The sequence below is a fragment of the Scyliorhinus canicula genome, chromosome 17 (genome assembly GCF_902713615.1).
Source record: "Scyliorhinus canicula chromosome 17, sScyCan1.1, whole genome shotgun sequence".
Lineage (NCBI taxonomy): Eukaryota > Metazoa > Chordata > Chondrichthyes > Carcharhiniformes > Scyliorhinidae > Scyliorhinus > Scyliorhinus canicula.
The window spans coordinates 21,651,983-21,674,078 of NC_052162.1; the positions used below are offsets into that span (position 1 = coordinate 21,651,983).

Below are 22,096 nucleotides of genomic sequence, written 5' to 3' on the forward strand. Positions count from 1 at the left end.
CATTCTCCTAGTGCCTTCATGGGGTTTCTTCCCACAGCCAAAAGTTGTGCAGGTCAGGTGAATTGACTATACTAAATTGCCCCTTAGTGCCCAAAGGTTATGAAGGGTTACGGGGAGAGGGTGGGGGAGTGGATCTCGGTAGGGTGCTCTTTCAGAGGTTTGGTGCAGACTCGATGGGTTGAATAGCCTCCTCTTGCATTGCAGGCATTCTATGATTTTAAGTTAATAATTATATATTTTTTAAAAATATTAATTTAGAGTACTCAATTCATTTTTTTTGCCAATTAAGGAGCAATTTAGCGTGGCCAATCCACCTATCCACGGGGGCATCATTTTAAGGTGAGGGGGCAGGAGGTTCAGAGGGGACTTGAGGAAATCTCAGAGGATGGTGGGAGTCTGGAATGCACTGCCTGGGAGGGTAGTAGAGGCGGGAAACCTCTCAACCTTTAAAACCTACATGGACGAGAACTTAAAATGTTGTAACATTCAAGGCAGTGGGCCAAGTGCTGGAAAGTAGGATAAGGGTATTTTTGTCGGTGCTGACTCGATGTACTGTATGACTCTATGATTTCCATCCACATTTTGGGTGATAGGGTGATGACGATTGCAGAGCCATTTTATTCATGCCCATTCACACCCATGATGAACTTTCTAGCAACTAGCAGATGAATCCAACCAGGCAGGAGCCTGATAGGTAGTATGTAGGGCCCCAGCGCTATTTTCATTTTCCACTGCGTGGAACTCTCTTCCCTTCATCCAGCAGATCTAAATGTTTCGCCTGATCCCAAAATAATACCCATCCACCCAATGCCAGTGCCCCCCAAGGTTCCTCCTGCCCACTGTTGCCTCTTTCTCTTTCACATGCGCTCTCAGCTTTGCGCAATTGGATTTGTTGCTCGCACGGTTGTCACACGCTTTGCGACTCGCAGCATTCAACCAGCACCGGCAGCTCACTGGAATTATTCGAGTGCAGCTCAAACACGACAAAAACATACAATCCTCGCACTGATTCCATCAGGCGGGTGCGATGGACTCTCACGCCCTTCCCCCACCACTTCCGCACGGTGTGACCTGATACAAGAGAATCTCCCCACGGTTCCAAACTCTCAGCTTTAGCCTATTTCAGTCTAGTTAACTTCTACTTGAGGTCTCTCTGAACAATGAAGTCACCAGGATGTGGTTACTGTCAACCGATGAGCTTTACTCTAAAACAGGGGTGGGCAAACTACGGCCCGCGGGCCGCATGCGGCCCGCCAAAGGTTTTTATGCGGCCCACCAAGTCATTAAAAAAAAAAAAAAAAAAAAATTTTTTTAATTTAAAAAAAAAAAAATTTTTTTTAAGGTTAATGGGGGGGGGGGGGTGCTGTTGGATTACTTACTGGTATAGGGTGGATACGTTGACTTGAGTAGGGTGATCATTGCTCAGCACAACATCGAGGGCCGAAGGGCCCGTTCTGTGCTGTACTGTTCTATGTTCTACATGAGGCGCCCAGAATCATAACCGGGTGAAGTAATTATTTTACTTAATATACTATGCGGCCCTTTAAAATTGTGAATTTCTGAATGTGGCCCTTGCACGGAAAAGTTTGCCCACCCCTGCTCTAAAATGTGTCGAGCTGACCATAGTGTGTTCTTTGTAGTGTAGTGCAGCTACTGCAAACAGCAACACTGGGCCTCGTACGAAACATCTGCCAACCCAATCAGGGACATGGAGAAAGTCTACTTTCAATAAGATGATGAATTTGAATGCAACTAAGTAACACTAAATTTCAGACCAGGCAGTCTAAATTTCTAGGCTGAAGTTTTGAATAGATAGTGCAAGGACATCATCCAAATTCATTTTGCTCAACCTGTGCTGTTAAAACATGTAAATCAGCCGGGTCCGATATTGATAAAGAACCACCCTCGGGATTCCTGTCTTGACAAGGCCTGTGCTGTGTGGGAAAACAGAGGTGATGGCAAAAGACAGAGACTCAAACCCCTTGTCTACCCCTTATCTGCACGTTTGCTACACAGCATTGGTCTAGGTATACGAGGGAGTTTGAGGTATAAAAAGGGAGTATTTTTTTAAAACTCATTCACTGGATGTGAACGTTGCTGGGTGGGCCATCATTTATTGCCCATCCCTAATTGCACTTGAACTGAGCAGCTTGTTAAGATTAAATAAAAGGATGAGGCATGTGCACGCAATGGCATGGTGGCACAGTGGTTAGCACTGCTGCCTCACAGCTCCAGGGACCCGGGTTCAATTCCGGCCTCAGGTGACTGTCTTTTTGGAGTCCACACGTTCTCCCCGTGTCTGCGAGAGTTTCCTCCAAGTGCTCCGGTTTCCTCCCACAGTCTAATGATGTGCAGGGTTAGGTGAATGGGCCATGCTAAATTGCCCTTCGTGTCCAAACGGTTAGGTGAGGTTACTTGGTTACGGGGATAGGGTGGATTTAAGTAGGGTGCTCTTTCCAAGGGCCAGAGCAGACTCGATGGGCTGAATGACCTCCTTCTGCATGTAAATTCTGTAATTATGTGATAAGCCATGATCTTACTGAATGGCCAGGCAGACTTGATAGGCTGAATGGCCTACTCCTGCTCCAAAGTCCTACCTCCTATTTTCTTATTTAGTGGGGCTTGCTCCTGCATAGACTGGGAGAGTAATGCAATCTTGTCTGATCTCAGCCCATTCGCTAGCTGCGCGCTAATTGCTGAACAATCCCATTGTAGGTCTCACAAGCAACGGCCAAGTCCTATACTTCAACATCGTGGGCCGAAGGGCCTGTACTGCGCTGTATCATTCTATGTTCTATGTTCTATGTTCAGACAATGTAATCTCATGCCAAGCTGTCACCATAAGAGCAACGTCTTGTGATTCCTATCAACAGTGGGCTTGTGCCTTCAACATGCAGAAAATTAACCTCAGCAGCGGGCAAGTTTTCAACTGACAGGAAGCCACCACTTAAAGGGAAGCCTCTCTTATGCAAAAAGTATCAGCTGAAAGCGTGATTATTATCGGGTAATTGCCCAACAGTTTCAAGCTGCACGAATTGTGCTTGCAATATTTGTAATGCTGGAATCCAGTCTAGAGCCTTCTGCTTCCTGTGCTATTTGGAGAATAAAAGAAGACCAAGGGCGGGATTTTCCATTGGCTGATGCCAAAATCGCAAAACGCGATTGAGCGGAGAATAGGTTCCGACACTAAAATCACGGCGGGCACCAATTTGACGCCAAATTGCAATTCTCCATCACCTCGACAGTGGCGTCAATGGACTCCGGAAGCATGAACAGTAAACACCATTTGCATGTCTTTAGCGGGCCCGACCCAGTGTTCTCCAAGGTCTCCGCAATGCTCCGCCTCTGAAGAGCCGAGTTCCCCATGGCGCAGTTCCACTTGTGCTTTTAAAAATCATGAAACCGATATCGTGACTGCTGAGGGAGAGAGGTGGGATACGGAAAGTGTCCAACATCACCATAGTTTGCTGGCAGTTGTACTGCTGGCCGGGAGGCTTCTGCCAGGGCCAGGGGGAGTAGCGGATGGAGGCCAGCGGGTGGGCTGTGAGGTTGGAGTGGACGGACACAGAACACCATTTCCGCAGCTGGCAAGGGCAGCCATGCAGCTGCACACACCGCTAACAGCCCACTGAGAACTTAGGGCCATGGGTTGTATAGGTGTCTTCCAGGTCACCCCCCAGGTCACCCCCCTCTTGTCCCAGCCGACCCATCAGCTGTATGGGCGTGCTCCAGCACAACCAATGACATCTTGTTGGCTGGGATGAGTGTGTGTGGGGAATGAAGTGCGTATATGCAGCTGCAGCTTGTCAGCCTCCTGAGTGTCAATCACGGTCCCGGTGATTCCCACACCGTTTCTCATTCGTATGATTGTGTTCCACGTGCTGCTAGCTCCTCCATAGTTGCTGAATTGATCCAGATTCAGCTCCAGTTTTGCTTTTGTGAAAGTCCACAAATTCTACGCCGGAGTCAACACATAGGACTGGATTCTCCGATCGCCGGCACCAAAATCGCATTCAGCGATCGACTGGAGAATGCGTTTTTACGCTGGAATCAAGGGCGCCGCCGTTTTTCTGATGCTCCGCTCCCTCAAAAAAAGCCGACTTGAGGAGTACGCTGCACAACATCGGGATGGTCTCAGAACGCTACCTGAGACCCTCCCCCGATGCTACGCCCCCGATGGGCCAAGTCCCCGACGGCATGGGACGCCGTGTCCTCACAACTTTGGGGGAGCTCGCGTGGCGGCTGCGGACTGTGTCCAGCATTGCCACAGTTGGGGGGGGGGAGTCGGCCGCTGGCAGGGGGGACTTCAGAGGGGGTTGGGGGAACAGGTGGAGGGTGGTCTGGGGGTGGGTGTAGGGGGGCAGTTATTGGCAGGCCGGCTCCGCGCGCTGCAATGTTGTCCGCGCATGCGCGACCACGGACCCGACCATTCTCCAGCCGTATCCGCAGGTAAAGCCGGGGGCTTTACGTGGCATGGCTGCAAGCCCCCCACCAGGTGGAGGATCTGTGCAGGGGTGACGCCGATCCGAAGGACATAGCCGCAGAGTTGGAGAATCCAGCCCATAGTCTCAGAAATGGAGAATGCTGCCAAAAGTGTGAGGATGGTAGGTGATGGTGGTGTCTGCTTTGGAAGCATTGGGGGCGAGGGTTGTGGCTATGGATCAGCAAGTCCATGGCCTGAGGCATTTTGTGTAGGTGCTGGCTGAGGCCCAGGACAGGGCTGCTGCCTCACAGGCAGACATGTGCCAGATTCACCTGGAAATCACAGCGGTGCTCCTGGGTCTGGCCTCGTCACAGCCGGCCATGCTGAGAATATCAGCGGCATTGCGCAGGCGCTGGCCAACGTGGCACCGGCATAGAGGGAGGTAGCCCAGTCCCAGAGGGAGATGGCACAGTCACTGGCTAATGTGACACGGACCCAGAAGGTGGTGGCACAGTAAATGGGTGATGTGCTGCAGTCCCAGAGGGCGAGGTCTACTCCCTGTGCTCCATGGACACTAGTATGCAGACCCTGGCTGAGAACAGAGCGGGCCTCCATGACTGACCTCATCAGGTGGCAGGGGAGCCTCAGGGGGTAGCTCGTCTATCACCCTCCTCTCTTGGGTACCCGAGGGCCATCGAAACCCCAAGAGAGGAGGAGGTGATTGGACCCATGCCAGTGACCCCCGCAGGGGAGGTACCGGAACATCGCAGCACCTCGGACTCTCCCCTTCCAGTACTTGCTGCATGTGGTGAGCAGTGGGCAGAACTGGGCGACAACACACCCGAGGAGCAGCCAGGATGGATTGCTCCAGAAGAATGCCACCAACGGGGACCTAGGTCGCAGGGCGGGAATCACAGCAGGCCGCCTCCACTCCTGATGTACCATCTGGGGATCCACCTAGACGTAGCGTCAGGGCCCATAAGGCCACGGTAGCATGGCGGTTAGCATAAATGCTTCACAGCTCCAGGGTCCCAGGTTCGGTTCCCTGCTGGGTCACTGTCTGTGCGGAGTCTGCACGTCCTCCCCGTGTGTGCGTGGGTTTCCTCCGGGTGCTCCGGTTTCCTCCCACAGTCCAAAGATGTGCGGGTTAGGTGGATTGGCCATGCTAAATTGCCCGTAGTGTCCTAAAAAGTAAGGTTAAGGGGAGGTGGGGGTTGTTGCGGTACGGGTAAAGGGTGGATACGTGGGTTTGAGTAGGGTGATCAATGCTCGGCACAATATCGAGGGCCGAAGGGCCTGTTCTGTGCTGTACTGTTCTATGTTCTATGTTCTAAAAGTCCACACGGTTGTGTTTGTAATCTTGTCTTTGCAAATATTCTACAGAACTGTTGGTGACCTATCCAGAATGATGATGTACACTCGGTAAGGTAACAATCAGAATGCTATACAGACCACGTTATCACAGAGTTGCATTGGACTCTCCTAGAACTACCCTTATGTGCGACTGTCCTGAAGTACGCCTCACACCCTTCTGCCTCTCGCCGGATGTCACATGACTGATGTCTGCCGCCACCTACAATAACTATAGTAATCTACACTCTACTAACTCTAGTCTCTACACTCTAACTCTAACTGTACTCTATCCTCTCCAGATCTCTCCTATGCACTCTACTCCAGCCTTCCCTCCCCCAGAAGCCTGAGAGTCAGTGCTTTATATCGTACTCATTTAGCTCCATCTAGTGGTTAATTGTAACATGACATTAACTCTTTGTATACTGAGCATTTCTATAATGTCACAGGTCAGTCTGACTTTGGTAGGTGGCCAATTATTGGAAACAATTCCGAGCGACAGGTTAAACTGTCACTTAGAAAGGCACGGATTAATCAAGGATAGTCAGTTTGGTTTTCTTCAGGGGAAGATCATGTCTTACTAACTTAATAGAATATTTTGCAGAAGTAACAAGGTTTGATGAGAGTAGTGCAGTGGAAATTCTCCAGATGGATTTCTGTAAGGCATTTGACAAGGCCCCACATGGCAGACTAGTCAGGATCTCATGGGATACTGGGGAAGGTGGCAGGTTGGATCCAAAATTAGCTTGGTGACAGGAAAGAAAAGGCAATGGTCAATGGAAGTTTTTGTGAATGAAAGCGGTTTCCAGTGGCATTCCACAGGGCTCAGGGCAGGGGCCCTTGCTATTTGTTGTATATATTAATAATTCAGACTTAAATGTCGGAGACATGAGAGGGAAATTTGCAGATGACCGAAAAATTGTCCATGTAGTTGATAATGAAGAGGGTAGCTGTTGACTCCAGCGTAATAGCAATGGTTTGCTGGAGTGGGCAGAGAAGAGGACAATGCAATTCAATTTGGAAAAGTGTGAGGTAATACATTTGGGGATAGCAAACAAAGCAAGGGGACACTCAGCAAATGGGGGGATATTGAGAGGGATTGAGAGAGTGGGAGACCTTGGGGTGCATATCCACAGGTACTTAAAGGTGGCAGGACAGGAGGACAAGATGGTTAAGAAAGCACATGGAATGCTTTCCTTTATTGGGCAAGGTATTGAATGCAAAATCAGGGATGTAATGATGCAACTGTATAAAATGCTGGTTAGGCCATAGCTGGAGTTTTGTGTACAATCCTGGTCACCACATTACAGGACGGACATAATTGCTCTGGAGAGAGTGCAGAGGAGACACGAGAATGTTGCTGGAGCTTGAAAAATACAGGTATGAGGAGACATTGGGTAGGCTAGGGTTGTTTTCCTTCGAACAAAGGAGGCTCAGAGCTAACCTAGTCAAGGTATACAAATTAATATGGGACCTAGATAGGGTCGATAGGAAAGACTTTCAGAAAGCATTTGATACAGTGCCACATGGAAGGTTGGTTAGCAGATTAAAAATGTTTGCGATTGATGGGTCCTTGGCAGCATGGATTAGAAGTTGGCTAAGAGATAGGAAACAGAGGTTAAGTATAGATGGGCATTTTTCAGACTGGAGATGAGTTGAAAGTGGTGTTCCCCAGGGCTCAGTGTTGGGAACCTTGCTTTTTCTGATTTATATAAATGATTTAGAAGTGGATTTTGAGGGCAAAATCTCTAAATTTGCTGATGATGCTAATCTAGGCAGAACAGTGAATTGTGTGGATGACGCTGAGTGACCTCAAAGGGACATTGACAAGTTGGCCAAATGGGAAGACACCTGGCAGATGAACTTCAATGCAGTGAAATGTGAGGTAATGCATTTTGGTAGAAGAAACATGGGGAGACAAGATAGGCTCAATGGTACAACTTTGAGGGGAGTACAGGAGCAGAGGGACCTTGGGGTTCAAGTGCATCATTTCCTGAAGGTGGCCAGGCAAGTTGAAACAGTTGTTAAAAAGGCTTATAGCACCCTTGGATTTATAAATAGCATAAAGTATAAATGCAAGGAAGTGATGCTGCATTGCCACAAATCATTGGTCAGACCACATTTGGAGCATGGTGTTCAGTTCTGGGCACCTTATTTAAGGAAGGATGTTAAAGCCCAAGAGAGAATGCAGAGGAGATTTACTAGAATGACACCAGGAATGAGGAATTTTAGATACAAGGAAAGATTGGAGAAATTGGCCTTGTTCTCCTTGGAGCAGAGAAGATTAAAAGATGACCTTACTGAGGTGTTTGACAGGGTAAAGAAGGAAATTTTGATTCCATTCGTTGGTATGTCAGTGACTAGGGGTCATCATTTCAAGATGGTCAGCAAGAGAGCTGGGAGTGAGATGAGGAATGCGCTGCCTGGGTGAATGTAGAGGTGGATTCCACAGGAGGTTTCAACAGAGAGCTGGATATATATTTGAAAGTGATTAATTTAGAGGGTTACGGAGATAGGGCTGGGGAATGAGACTAGCTGAGTAGCTCTTTTGGGAGCCGGTGGAGACACGATGGGCTGAATGGCCTCCGACTGTTCTGGAACAACAAATAGAAAATAAAACTTGTTTCCCCTAGCTGAGGGGTCAGTTACCACGGGGCATAGATTTAAGGTGATTGGGTTAAGGAGTACAGAGGACAAGAGGAAAGTAAGGGTGGTGGATGACCTGGAATTCACTGCCTAATTTGGCTGAAACACTGAATTCATTTAGTAGGTACCTGGATCTGCATCTGAATTACTGTAACCTCCAGGGTACAGTCCAGGGGCTGGAAAGTGGGATTAAAATGAGTGGCTAGTTTCATTTTTCTCGATTTTGTCTGGCTCGGGTACAATGGGCTGAATGGCCTCTTTCTGCACCACAATAATAATCTTTGTTTGTGCCACAAGTAGGCTTACATTAACACTGCAATTAAGTTACTGTGAACATCCCCTAGTCGCCACACTGTGGCGTCTGTTTGGGTACACGGAGGGAAAATTCAGAATGTCCACTTATGTTTTTATGGTTAAGCATATTGTCTTTATAACAGTGGTTCAGTTCACTTTATACAAGACCCATGCTGTTTTTATTCCTGGGCGGCATAGTGTACAGTGGTTAGCACTGCTGTCTCACAGCGCCAGGGACCCATCAATTCCTGTCCTGCCTGTCTGGGGTTTGCACATTCCCCCCCGTGTTAGCATGGGTTTCCTCGGGGTGCTCTGGTTTCCCCCACAGTCCAAAGATGTGCAGGTTTGAGTAGACTGGCCATGTTAAATTGCCCCTTAGTGTCCAGGGATGTGTGGGTTAAGTTCGGTTACAGGGTTGCAAGGAGCCTGGTTGGGATGCTCTTTCAGAGGGCTGTACATTTTCGATGGGCTGAATGGCCTCCTTCTGCACTGTAGTGACTGTAGCGATTCTATGAATAGTTGCTCTTTGTGCTACAGATTTCTGGAAGGGACTGGCACAGTACGCCGATCAACTCCCATACCCGAAACTGCAGCAACGAAATCAAATCAAAATTTGCACAACTAAAAATATCACTTCAGCAACATACTGCAGCCCACCCCAGAAATAGAACGAAGGTCTTGACTATGTTTCAGCTAGACCAATCAGGAGAGGATTGAAATTGTACCAAACCACAGTAAGGTAGCTCTTACATTGCACTACAGTGGAAAATGACTCGAGCTATATGCTTTTGCAAAGCTTAAGAAACCTTTGGTGCAGCCAAGCATGCTACAGACTAAAACTATGCTGCACTTGGAGCGGGGCAAACAAAATAGATCGCAACATTCCTCTGTTTGTCCTCATTTTTTTTTGCTCTCAGTCCTAAAATGGGATTTTCCACCCCTCCCCCGCCCCCACCCCGTGGAATGTTTTGGGATGGCAGAGGTTACCCGCCATTGGCCAGCGGCAGGAACTTCCGATCCCTCCGCTGTCAATAGCATTTCCATTGTTCGCCCCCCCCCCCCCCTCCCCAGCGGGGGAACTGGTTTCTCCCCATGCCGTTTCAAGGTCAGGTGCATGGAACTCCCTGAATCTCCCACTTCAGCATCTCATTTCCATCCTGAAGGATTGTTTCCCCCAACTGCTCTCCTCACCAGCCTTCCCGTCCCTTTCCAAAAACCTCAACGAATCCTGGACAGTTCTCTGCCACAAAAAACCTCGCTCGTTCCATCATTTCCACTTTTGCCAAGCTTCCCGGGTCCCCTGTGCCCCAGGGAACTGATACTTCTGATGGAACCATCAATTCACGAGACACGTGCTTTAAGATATGAACAGTGGTTTTAATCTACTTACTACAGAGCCAGCCTGTTACCCGTTGGACTCTCGATGAACTGCAGGCTGGCTCTGCACACGGTTATTTATACAGCAGTCAAGGGGGAGGAGTCATGGGCAGAGCCAAGGGTGGAGCCCTGTACAAACTCCTGAGCATTCCCAGAGCTACTCCCCCTAGTGGTCGGATAACACTACTGCGCTTACAATGGTATTGGTAAATACAGTGTGAATTACTACGTTACATTCACCACAACTTCTGAGGTCTCTTTCCATCACATGTGGGAAATACTCTGGAGTTATGTGTAATGACCCCCCCCCCCCCCACCTTAACTCAAACCCTGGAAAATGAATGTTCTCTGATTCCTCCTTTTAACCATCAGAAGCCAATCTTTGGGTCAGTGTACGCAAGTCTTCCAAATTCTCTTCGGAAATACTGACTTACGTTGTTCTCCCAACTTTCATAAGCCTCTTTACGCATTTTTTTCCATCCACCTCATCTCCGCCCCATCGAATGCTCCGTTAGAAACTTTGAAACAATTTTCAATACGCACAGTGACATACAAATACAAATTGTTGTTCTCCAACACAATATCAACAGCTTCAACAGAGAAACATTTCCATAAAGCTACCAGGAACAGGTCCATTTATTTGATTGAGGTTGCAATTTGAGGCCCCCTGGAAACTGAAATCAACCCTGAAAAAGACAAATCATAGAATCCCCACAGTGCAGGAAGAGGCCATTCGACCCATCAAGTCTGCAACGACCCTTCGAAAGAGACATCTACCTCGGACCACTGCCCCGACATATCCCCTTAAACCTGATGTGCACAACCCTGGACACTAAGGGGTAATTTAGTACTACCAATCCATCTAACCTGCACAACTTTGGAATGTGGGAGAAAACCGGAGCATCCGGAGGAAACCCATGCAGTCACAGGGAGAAAGTGAAAACTCCCCACAGTGACCCAAGGCCAAAATTGAACACGAACCCTGGAGCTGTGAGGTAGAAGTGCTAACCACTGTGCCACCGTGCCATAGAATACTTTTTTTTCAGGGTGTGGCATTTCTAAACTGCCTGTGGTCCCAGTTAATGGGGAATTGTCAACCCTTCCTGGATAGGATTTCTCCAAGGGAAACCTGAATCACAGTTTTCATTGGGCTGGAACATTAGAAATTCTCCTCGAAATAGCAACAGATATTCTCACAATTACAGACATTGATTACACAGAGAATGGTGGATGCCATTGCTTCACGAATACTCAATCCCCTTGAAGTAAAAATTATGAATCTTAGTTAAAGACAGCAAACAGCAAAGCTGTTCTGTTGATGTTCACTATCTGATCTTAGAGGAAATAGATCAGAGTGTGGGCTTAGCTCAGGCTTTTCAGTTTTGCACATCGACACAGGGATTGTGCAAAAACAACCCTTGATATTTAGTGAGGAAATGCGTCACTCAAGTGACTTCATTGTTATCACCAAAAAGAAAGAATTCACCAGAAAGTCTGCAACAAAGACAGACAATGGGGATTAAATAAGTTTTTTAAAAAGGTCCGATTGCACACATTTGTAAGGAAATGGGGGAGTCATACTGTTAACCCTTTCACACTTCCAGGTTGAGGTTTGAATAAGAGCCACAGAGATGAGGTGAAATTGTCCTCTCTGTACTATCTGTAAAAGTTCTAATCAGTAGTAGCCATGGGTAGAGGTGATAAACAGCCCACACTTTGATCTTAAATGAGCAGCCTCGTTCGTATAAACCACAAGTGTAGCTGATGGAGACAGGGTGGGTGTAGGGGACGGATAGAAATATGAATCTGATTAAGTGGTTCACTGAAATTCTGCTTCACTGAAATTTCGTGTCAAGATCTGTACTGTTGGAGTACAGGAAGATTTACAATGACTTAAATCATACTTTGCCTGGGAGTATTTTGGAGAGCGAGATATAGTGGGAAAGTTACTCTGCTTCTAAAGAATGCAACACTTGCGGTAAGATTACTTGATGCATGGCACAGAAACTTTACTCAGTTTCAAGCCTTTATTACTCCTGACCTCGGGTGCTTCAAGCTAATATTAAGTACAAATGTTGAAACTTGATCAATAAATGATAACACAATTCAAACCATGTGGTTCAAATTTGAGCAAAATATAGAAATAAGGAATAAACTAAAGAAAGTCTCTTGGTCTAAATGAATGAAACACGCAATTTTCTGGATATAAATATGACTATAACTATGGTCAAACAAGTTTCACAGAGTAAATGTTGTGTGGTTAGTTTGTTCACTGATTGGTTCCACTAAGCTGTGGCATAGAGTCTGAACTTACGCAGCACAGCTGTATTGCAGATGCCATCTGGCATCAGTCCGACTGGAGAAGTACAGTGGAGATAGTGCCACAATGGTTTGGATGGAAACCAGATGGAAGTGAATTGCAGGCTGTGATGACGAAGGGTTTCTCCAGTTTAAAGACAAAGTGTAAAATTCAAAATGAGGGGTCGGAGTGCGGCATGGGTCTAGACTCGCTGGCATTAGCCTGAAGGAGAGTGGGCAAATGGGGAGGAATTGCCAGCTTAGCTTTAAAAAATAAGGAAACAATTAATCTGTTCTCCTATCTCTGCTGACTTTTCTGTTGGGATACTGTTTTACAGATTGCTGGCACTGTCACGATATGCAAACATGCAACCAATGAACACTCAGAATAGGACACAACCAATGGGCAGTCAGGACACTCAGAGATGGCATCACCACAAAGGGGCATGACATAAACACTATAAAAGGGATGAGGCACTCACACCTTGCCTCTTTCCACAGACAGACATCTAGAGAGTTAGACAGGGTTGATCAGCAGCATCAAACTCAGCACGTGGCTTAGAGCAAGCTGGTACAGTTAGACTAAGTTACTACAGTTAGATTAGCAGAGAGTCGAACTCATTTGAGAACTGCGTGAATAGTTCAATAAACACGTTGAACTCATTTCAGAGTCTGGAGCATGCTTTGGTTAAGACAGCATCAAGTAGCAGCCTGCGTTATCCGAAGCAGGATAACACATGATACCAGGAGTGACTGTTCAATCTTTTTAGTTCAACTCACCAAGATCCGTGACAACCAACTACTGAATACAGGCACAATGGACAAGATTGAGGCTCCTCATCAGCTCAGCACCACCGGCAATCTTAGTACCAACTGCCGATCATTAAAGCAGAAATTTCAACTATACGTGGAAGCATCCGACCTCAATGGTGCGACCGATGCGCGGAAGATAGCTCTTCAACTCATCACGGCGGGTGACCATGCGATAGAGATCTTTAACTCCTTTCACTTTTCCGAAGAGCAGGTCAAAACGAAGCACCAAACCATCCTGGACAAATTCAACAGCCACTGCGAGGAGGACACCAATGAAATCTTCAAGCGCTACATCTTCAAGCAGAGGATGCAAGGTAAAGACGAATGCTTCAACTTCTATCCAACTAACCTGAGACTGCTAGCGCAATCCTGCAACTTCGGTGATATCACTGACTCCATGATCAGAGACCAAATCGTTTTTGGAGTCAACTCTGATCCTCCGCGAGAGCAATTGTTGAAAATCAAGCACATGACCCTGCCAGTCGCGATTGGAACATGTACTGTGCATGAGCACTCTAAAAATCGCTATTCACAGTACAAAACGCCAGAAAGTGAAAAACAAGCCTCCCACGAGGTGGAGAGTGTTCAGGCCGTCTCTCGGATGCAGCGCCTCCACATTGACGAAAGCGGCCATTTTGCGCGCTCTTCACGGGACCCGACATATGCGCAATGCGATCGGGAACACAAAACGGCACTGCACAGGTGCAGACATCCGAGAATCACACAACGCATGCACAACGACGCATTAAGCATCATGACGCCGACATCATGACCGGTGCGAACTGCGGCACCGCCCATTTTAATAAAAACTGCCCTGCAAGAGGCAAACGCTGTTTAAACTGTGGGTAACCAAACCACTATGCAGCCCTGTGCAGATCTGCACCACCAGTCGTGCCTCCCACTCGCCTGTCAAGGCACCGTCATCCCCTCCAACCCCTTTCCGGTGGTTGACGAGGATCAGACTCAAGCCTCAGAGACTGGACTTACGAGCATTAGTTTTGTTTGTTCTGTTCTGTATTCCTCAGTCAGTCACATGAGACAGACACATTCACATGTATATACAAAAAAAATGGAGATGTCATGATATGTAAACATGCAACCATTGAACACTCAGAATGGGACACAACCAATGGGCAGTCAGAACACTCAGAGGTGGCATCACTACAAGGGGGCATGACATAAACACTATAAAAGGGATGAGGCACTCACACCTTGCCTCTTTCCACAGACAGACATCTAGGGAGTTAGACAGGGTTGATCAGCAGCATCACACCCCAGCACGTGGCTTAGAGCAAGCTGGTACAGTTAGACTAAGTTACTACAGTGTGATTAGCAGAGAGTCGAACTCATTTGGGAACTGTGTTAATCGTTCAATAAACACGTTGAATTCATTTCAAAGTCTGGAGCATCCTTTAGTTAAGACTGCATCAAGTAGCAACCTGTGTTATCCGAAGCAGCATAACACAACAGGCACTACCTGTGATGTTCTGCCCATTCTTCATGCGTGCGGGCGGCACCGTGGCACAATGGTTAGCATTGCTTGCCACACAGCGCCAGGCACCCGGGTTCAAATCCGACCTTGGGTGACTGTCTGTGTGGCGTTTACATGTTCATCCTGTCTCAGTAGGATTCCTCCCACAGTCCAAAGCAGTGCAGGTTAGGTGGATCGGCTGTGCTAAATTGCCCCTTAGTGTCCAAAGTTTCGGTGGGGCTATGGGGATAGAGTGGGGCAATGGGCCCGGGTAGGCTGTTCTTTCGGAGGGTAGGAGCAGACACGGTGGGCCATATGGCCTCCTTCTGCACTGTAGAAATTCTATGATTCTACAAGACTAGGTTATAAGCATCCACAGACTTCCCAGACTGTGGTGAGTGTGATAGCGAAGCACCGGCCAGCAATTATTTGACATCCAGAAATGCACACCGGGTGAAATTGGGAGTTGATTTTTCTGTTCCTCAGTGACTGAAAGGTCAGTTAACTCAGAACAGGCATGTATAGGGCAAAGTACAAGCCTGAACAGTGAATGCAGCCACTGGAGAAGCTGCAAACTTAAGTTCCTTCAGGGAAAATAAATCTTCAAAATGCTTGGAATTTGTTATCTCTTATCAATCATCCTCAGCGGTCCAAAAACTGAAAGTAGGCTCGGGGTGCGAGGTTTGCTGAAGCATACATCCAGTTCAAAATCGTTATCCAAAATAATGTCCCAGGACATCTAATATCAACTTACAGATTTCATTTGAATATTTGACATTTATTTTGTTCAAACATTGCAACACTCTGCAAAAGATTTGCAAGGTGTTAAATTGAGGCTTTTAAAATAAAATGGAGGTCAGGTGGATTATATTAAGAAGAAGTTTTTGTGGTCTCCTTCGGCGTTGTCGGTATTCTATTGAGGGCCGCACGGTGGTGCAGTGGTTAGCACTGCTGCTGACAGGTTCGATCCAGGCTCTGGGTCACTGTCCGTGTGGAGTTTGCACATTCTCCCCGTGTCTGCGTGGGTTTCACCCCACAACCCAAAGATGTGCAGGGTAGGTGGATTGGCCATGCTAAATTGCCCCGTAATTGGAAAAAATGAATTGGGTATTCTAAGTATTTTTAAAAATGATTCTATGAGACTAGGCAATAAGCAGCCATGCAGTTCCCAGACTGTGGTGAGTTTGATAGCTAAGCACAGGCAAGCAATAATTTGACAAAAAACTGTGCCCTAAAATGGACCAACGTAATCGATATGGATTTGCACCCATGGCCGGCCATGCCATTCCCAAGGATGCAGTGGGGCCGTGGCAGGAAACCTTTGTTGCAGTTGGCACTGTTTACAGCGCTTTACGAGCTCCTTGATATCAGCATCAATTATCCTGCCATAACATCTGTCAAAGAACAAGGATCATTACAGCACAGGAACAGGCCCTCTGGCCCACTAAGCCTACGCCAATCCAGATTCCTTATTTAGACCCACTACTTATTGCCCAAACGATCTGTATCCACCCTCTTCCCCGCCCGTTCATGTGTCTATCAAGATACATCTTAACTGTTGCTATTGTGCCTTCCTCCTCCACCTCCACTGGCAATGCATTCCAGGCTCCCATCACCCTCTGCGTGAAACAATTTCTCCGTACATCTCCACAAAACCTTTCTCCTCTCACCTTGAACCTGTACCCCCTTGTCATTGAGTCTTCCACCCTGGATAAAAGTTTCTGACTATTCACCCTGTCTATACATCTCCTAATTTTGTAGACCTCAATCAGGTCTCCCCTTGGTCTCCATCTTTCCAACAAAATAAATCTGAGTTTATTCAACCTCTCCTCATAGCTAACACCCTCCAGACCAGGCAACATCCTGGTAACCCTTCTTTGCACTCACTCCAAACCATCCACGTCCTTCTGGTAGTGTGGCGACCAGAACTGCATGCAATACTCCAAATGTGGCCTAACTAAAGTTTATACAACTGTAACATGACCTGCCAACTCTTGTTCTCAATGCCCTGGCTGATGAAGGCAAGCATGCCACATGCTTTGATGACCACCTTATCCACCTGCATCATCACTTTCATGGAACTATGGAGCTGAATGCCAAGATCCCTTATATGTCAAAGCTCCTCAGGGTTTTGTCATTTACTGTATAATTCACACCTGAAATTGATCTAAAATGCATCTCCTCGCATTTGTCCAGATTGAACTCCATCTGCCATTTCTCTGCCCAACTCTCCAATCTATCTATATTCTGCTGTATTCTCCAACAGGCACCTTCACTATATGCAACAGCACCTATCTTAGTGTCATCTGCACCTTCATCTTAGAGATGCCATGATGAGCGCTGTGTAATTCAGTAAAGAGCATCTCCCGGCCTGGTACAGGAATGGCTGTTCTTACTCAATTCTTTCTACAAGCAAAGAATTGTTTAATTTCCTCGGAAACCGGCTCATTTACCCATTTTGTAAGCATTTTGTCTTTCTCTTTGGACAGAAGTGGATTTTGATTAGTCCAATACCTGATCTGCTTTGCCAAGACTGGCAATGTGTAGAAACAATTTAATGCCATGATGATTTCTTGTGGAATTGGAGTACAGGTACTTTCTTGCAAGGATAGATGTCCAAGAGCATTCAGATTTGCTATGTGGTTCGTGCCTGAAAGTATGTTCATAGGCGGATAGAACTAACTAGCCGATTGTTCAATTATAATAATAATCGCTTATTGTCACAAGTAGGCTTCAATGAAATTACTGTGAAAAACCCCTAGTCGCCACATTCCGCCACCTGTTCGGGGAGGCCAGTATGGGAATTGAACCCGCACTGCTGGCCTTGTTCTGCATTACAAGCCAGCTGTTTAGCTCTTGCCAAGGTGATTGGCACAATAGCCTTGTCCTCTTTGAAGAGACCCAAGAGCAGTTTGTGGTCAGAAATGATGGTGAAGGGCCTACTGTGTAAGTACTGGTGGAATTTCTTGATGTCAAAGACGATTGCTAAAGCAGTGAAGAGTTAAGTCAAGAACGGTAAATAATCAATCAACCAAGATGCTGCAAATGTATGACGTGGAAGGCTCCGTCTCGATTTGTGAGTAGCCTTTTTCGGCCTCTGAAAAGGTTCTTGACCAGGGGTGGGCAAACTTTTCCGTGCAAGGGCCGCATTCAGAAATTCACAATTCACAAAGGGCCGCATAGTATATTAAGTAAAATAATTACTTCACCCGGTTATGATTCTGGGCGCCTCATATAGAACATAGAACAGTACAGCACAGAACAGGCCCTTTGGCCCTCGACGTTGTGCCAAGCAATGATCACCCTACTCAAGTCAACGTATCCACCCTATGCCAGTAAGTAATCCAACAGCCCCCCCACCCATTAACCTTTAAAAAAAAAATTAAAAAAAAAAAAAAATTTTTTTTTTAGAAAATTTCTTTTTTTTTTTTTTTAATGACTTGGTGGGCCGCAGAAATACCTTTGGCGGGCCGCATGCGGCCCGCGGGCCGTAGTTTGCCCACCCCTGTTCTTGACACACACCCAATCAGCCTTTCAGAGCCATCATCTACCTCATAGGACTCCCTCCCCAACAGTACTGTGAGTGCACTTACAGCACGGTTCAGGAGGATAGCTCACCACAACCTTCTCATGGTCAATAAAAACTGGTATTGTGACTGACGCCCACATTCCATGAATGGATGAAATAAGAATGTACAAACATGAGTGTGCTCAAGACTAAATGCAGAACAATAAGCAACACAAATATGCAATGTCATTCTGCTTACCTGGACAGCCAGAAACCCTTCTTCGTCTTGCAGGATTCTGTATGTATAAACTTGCTTTAGATACCTGCATGGAAAGAAGAGACATGTTAGTCTCGAGTAGATTTGCCACGATTGAAGATGGCTACAATATACAGATGAAGCTCAGCATGCCCACGAGACTGAAGGTGCAATGTGCTATCCTTTCCGCTCTGGGATACAAAATTGACTCCAAATATGGGGAAACAAAATTTCTTATCTCCTCTCCATGAAGCTTTGCTTTTGCCTCCCTATCTTTCAACCTTGCACCGTGCTTTTTTTTTTAAACAAGGGTTAAGTAGAAATGAATTTATAGATAATCAAAACTTCTTCATAGATATGAGCTTACTGCACAATGTTGCTCAGAATTTGCCATGGCGTAATGGAGACCATACAGGTAACTGGTATGAGAAATAGAAAGAGGTATGGATTGGGTTTGATTTGTTTATTGTCACGTGTACCGAGGTACAGTGAAAAGCATTTTTCTGCGACCAGCTCAAACAGATCATTTAGTAAATGGAAATAAAATAAAAAGAAAATACATAATAGAACATAGAACAGACAATGCAGAAGGAGGCCATTCGGTCCATCGATTATGCACCGACCCACTTAAGCCCTCAATTCCACTCTAATTGGGCAAGACAAGGTTCACAATAAGACACCGGTATCAGGTGAAGCATACAGGAGTGTAGTACGAATCAGGTCAGTCCATAAGATAGCTGATTAGAAGTCTGCTGACAGCGGGAAAGGAGCTGTTTTTGAATCTGTTGGTATGTGTTCTCACACTTTTGTATCTCCTGTCCAATGCAAGAAGTTGGAAGAATGAGTAAGCCGGGTGGGAACGGTCTTTGATTATGCTGCCCGCTTTCCCCTGGCAGCGGGAGGTGTAGGCAGAGTCAATGGATGGGAGGCAGGTTTGTGTGATGGACTGGGCTGTGTTCACGACTCCCTGAAATTTCTTGTGCTCCTGAGCCGAGCAGTTGCCATACCAGGCTGTGATGCAACCAGATAGGATGCTTTCTATGGCGCATCTTTAAAAGATGGTAAGAGTCAGTGTGGACATGCCGAATTTCCTTAGTTTCCTGAGGAAGTATAGGCGCTGTTGTGCTTTCTTGATGGGAGCGGTAACGTGGGTGGACCAGGAGAGATGAACCAGGAGTTTTCACATTTACCCCGTGTCTGTGTGGGTCTCAACCAAAAGATGTGCATGGTAAGTGGATTGGCCATGCTAAATTGTCCCTTCATTGGAAAAATGTACATAAAAGAAATAGAAAGAGTGCAGGATGTTGTGCTCCATTAAGACAGTGGCCTGGATTTCACGCTCCCCCACCAGCAGGTTTTTAGGTGGTTGGGGGCAAAGGCGTGGAGCGAAACGTGTAATTGAAGAAACGGGACCCCCTGGGTTCTCGCCCATCCTGATCTTGCAGAACATTTACACTGCTGGGGTGGGGGGAGGAGAGGTGTAAGTCCTTGGACAGTCCCAGACAGACAGGCTCGAGGCTTTTCTAAACCCGAAAGAGCAACCCTACACTGCAAGACAACAGCTCTGCAGAGTGCTGATGACTGAGGTCCAGCAAAGAACTACAATGTAGAGAACAGATGGTGGGTGGAGAAAGCAGTCCAGCAGTTAGCTGACGACTATGACACGTAAGGTTTCTTTAGCACAGTCATGGCCACCTATAGCCCAAGCACGCAAGGCCCCACCCCAGTCTGCTGGCCAAGAATGGAGAGGTGATCATCAAGAACAGAGTGGCAGTCTTCACCCGCTGGAAGAAGCACTTCAAAGACCTCCTTAACCGAAATTCTGTCTTCAACACGATTGAGTGTCCTTGACTCTATACCACAGCATGCTCCCCACCACCATCTGAGCAAAACCCCAACCTGCCACAAGATGGAAAAGGCCATCCAACAGCTAAAGAACAACAAGGAATCAGGAGCAGATAAAATCCGAGCCAAAGCATTAAAATATGGCAGAAAGCACTATTGGTGCAAATGCATGACCTCATTTCCCTTATCTCGATGGAGGAGGACATGCCAGGAGATCTCAGAGATGCTGTAATCGTGACCACCTTCAAAAAGGTGGATTGACATGAAGGTCAACCTTCCCTACACATAACACTGCCCCAGGTTATCAAAATCCACGATGAGGCCTTGGACAATCTCAACCACTTTCTATACCTCGGGAGCCTAATGTCAACAAGGGAAAACACCAATGATAAAGCTCAGCGCCATTTTTAGTGTGCCAAATGCAGCCTTCGGCCGCCTGAGGAAGAGAGTGTTGAAGACCAGCACCTCAGGCCTGGCCTCAAGCTTATGGTCTACAGAGCAGTAGTGATACCCATCCTCCTGTATGGCTCAGAGATGTGGACCATATACAGCAAGCACCTGGGAACTCTGGGAAGTACCATCAGTGCCGTCACTGCAAAATGCTGCAAATCCATTGGCAGGAGAGGCGTTCGAAGGTCAGTGTTCTCGCTCAAGCCGGCGTCCCCGCAATCGAAGCAGTGACCGCACTCGATCAAGCTCTGCTGGGCGGCCCACATCATCCGCATGCCTGATGCAAGACCCCCGAAACAAACGCTCTACTTGGAGCTTCGACACAGAAAGCGAGCTCCAGGAGGGCAGAAGAACCGCTTCAAGGTCACCCTTGAAGCCTCCTGGAAGAACTGCAACATCCCCACCGACACCTGGAAATCCCTGGCTCAAGACCATCCGAAACGCAAGAAAGAAGGAGCTAAACATCTCGGCTTTCATAACTGAGAGCAAGCTGAAGCCATTGCGAGATCCCAGGAATGTCCTAGGGGGTTGGGGGGGGGGGGGGGGGGTGTTGTTTGGAAAGTGGACCTTTGGAGTTTCTGGGAAGTGACATGAAGGAGTGGAGGGAGATCCAATGGCCACTGGACCTTAAGGGAGGACATCCAAAGTCTGAAAGGCGCAGGTGGGACCCAGGCTCCTCCCCCACCCACTCCTCCAACCACCAACTGCACCCCCTGTGACAGAGACTGTAGGTCACACATTGGACCCAACAGTCATCTGACAACTCATGTTTAGTGTGGAAGCAAATCATGCTCGACTCTGAGGGACTGCCTGAGAAGAATCACAACCTATTTGTGCATAGACATGAGCTTATAACATAATATTGCTCAAAATTTGCCATGAAATAATAGAGGCCCTAAAGATAACTAATGTAAGAAATTGAAAGGCCACAGTGCAGGATGTGGTGCTCCATTGACCCTGAATCCAGCCCTATATTATTTCTTCAAGGAGGCTAACCACATGAAGAATCCCATGGTCGGCTTTGAATATTGACTCCCTGACCAGAATCAAGAATTTTGACTGTCCAATTCACCTAACAAGCACATCTTTCAGGACTTGTGGGAGGACACCGGAGTGCCCGGAGGAAATCCACACAGAAACTGGGAGAACGTGCAGATTCCGCACAGACAGTGACCCAAGCTGGGAATCAAACCTGGGACCCTGGAGCTCTGAAGCAACAATGCTACCCACTGTGCTCCTGTGCTGCCCATATATATTCAACGTGCATGGTCAATTCTGTACCTGCAGCAGGGGGCAGCACTTGCAGACAGGTTACTGCAGGAAGTTGCAGTCACCCAGTCAATTAAAATTAATGGATGGTTAAAA

At 47.1% G+C, this 22,096-nt stretch overlaps 1 protein-coding gene across 1 annotated transcript in view; it reads right to left on the reverse strand.

Moving 5' to 3' along the window:
* LOC119952315 (phosphatidylinositol 3,4,5-trisphosphate 5-phosphatase 2A-like) overlaps window positions 1–22,096 on the reverse strand; it is a 156,298-nt gene that overhangs the window by 78,861 nt on the left and 55,341 nt on the right. The window contains exon 3 of the mRNA XM_038775969.1: window positions 18,440–18,503. Within this exon, the coding sequence (XP_038631897.1) occupies window positions 18,440–18,503 (64 nt within the window). The remainder of the gene's footprint in view (window positions 1–18,439; window positions 18,504–22,096) is intronic.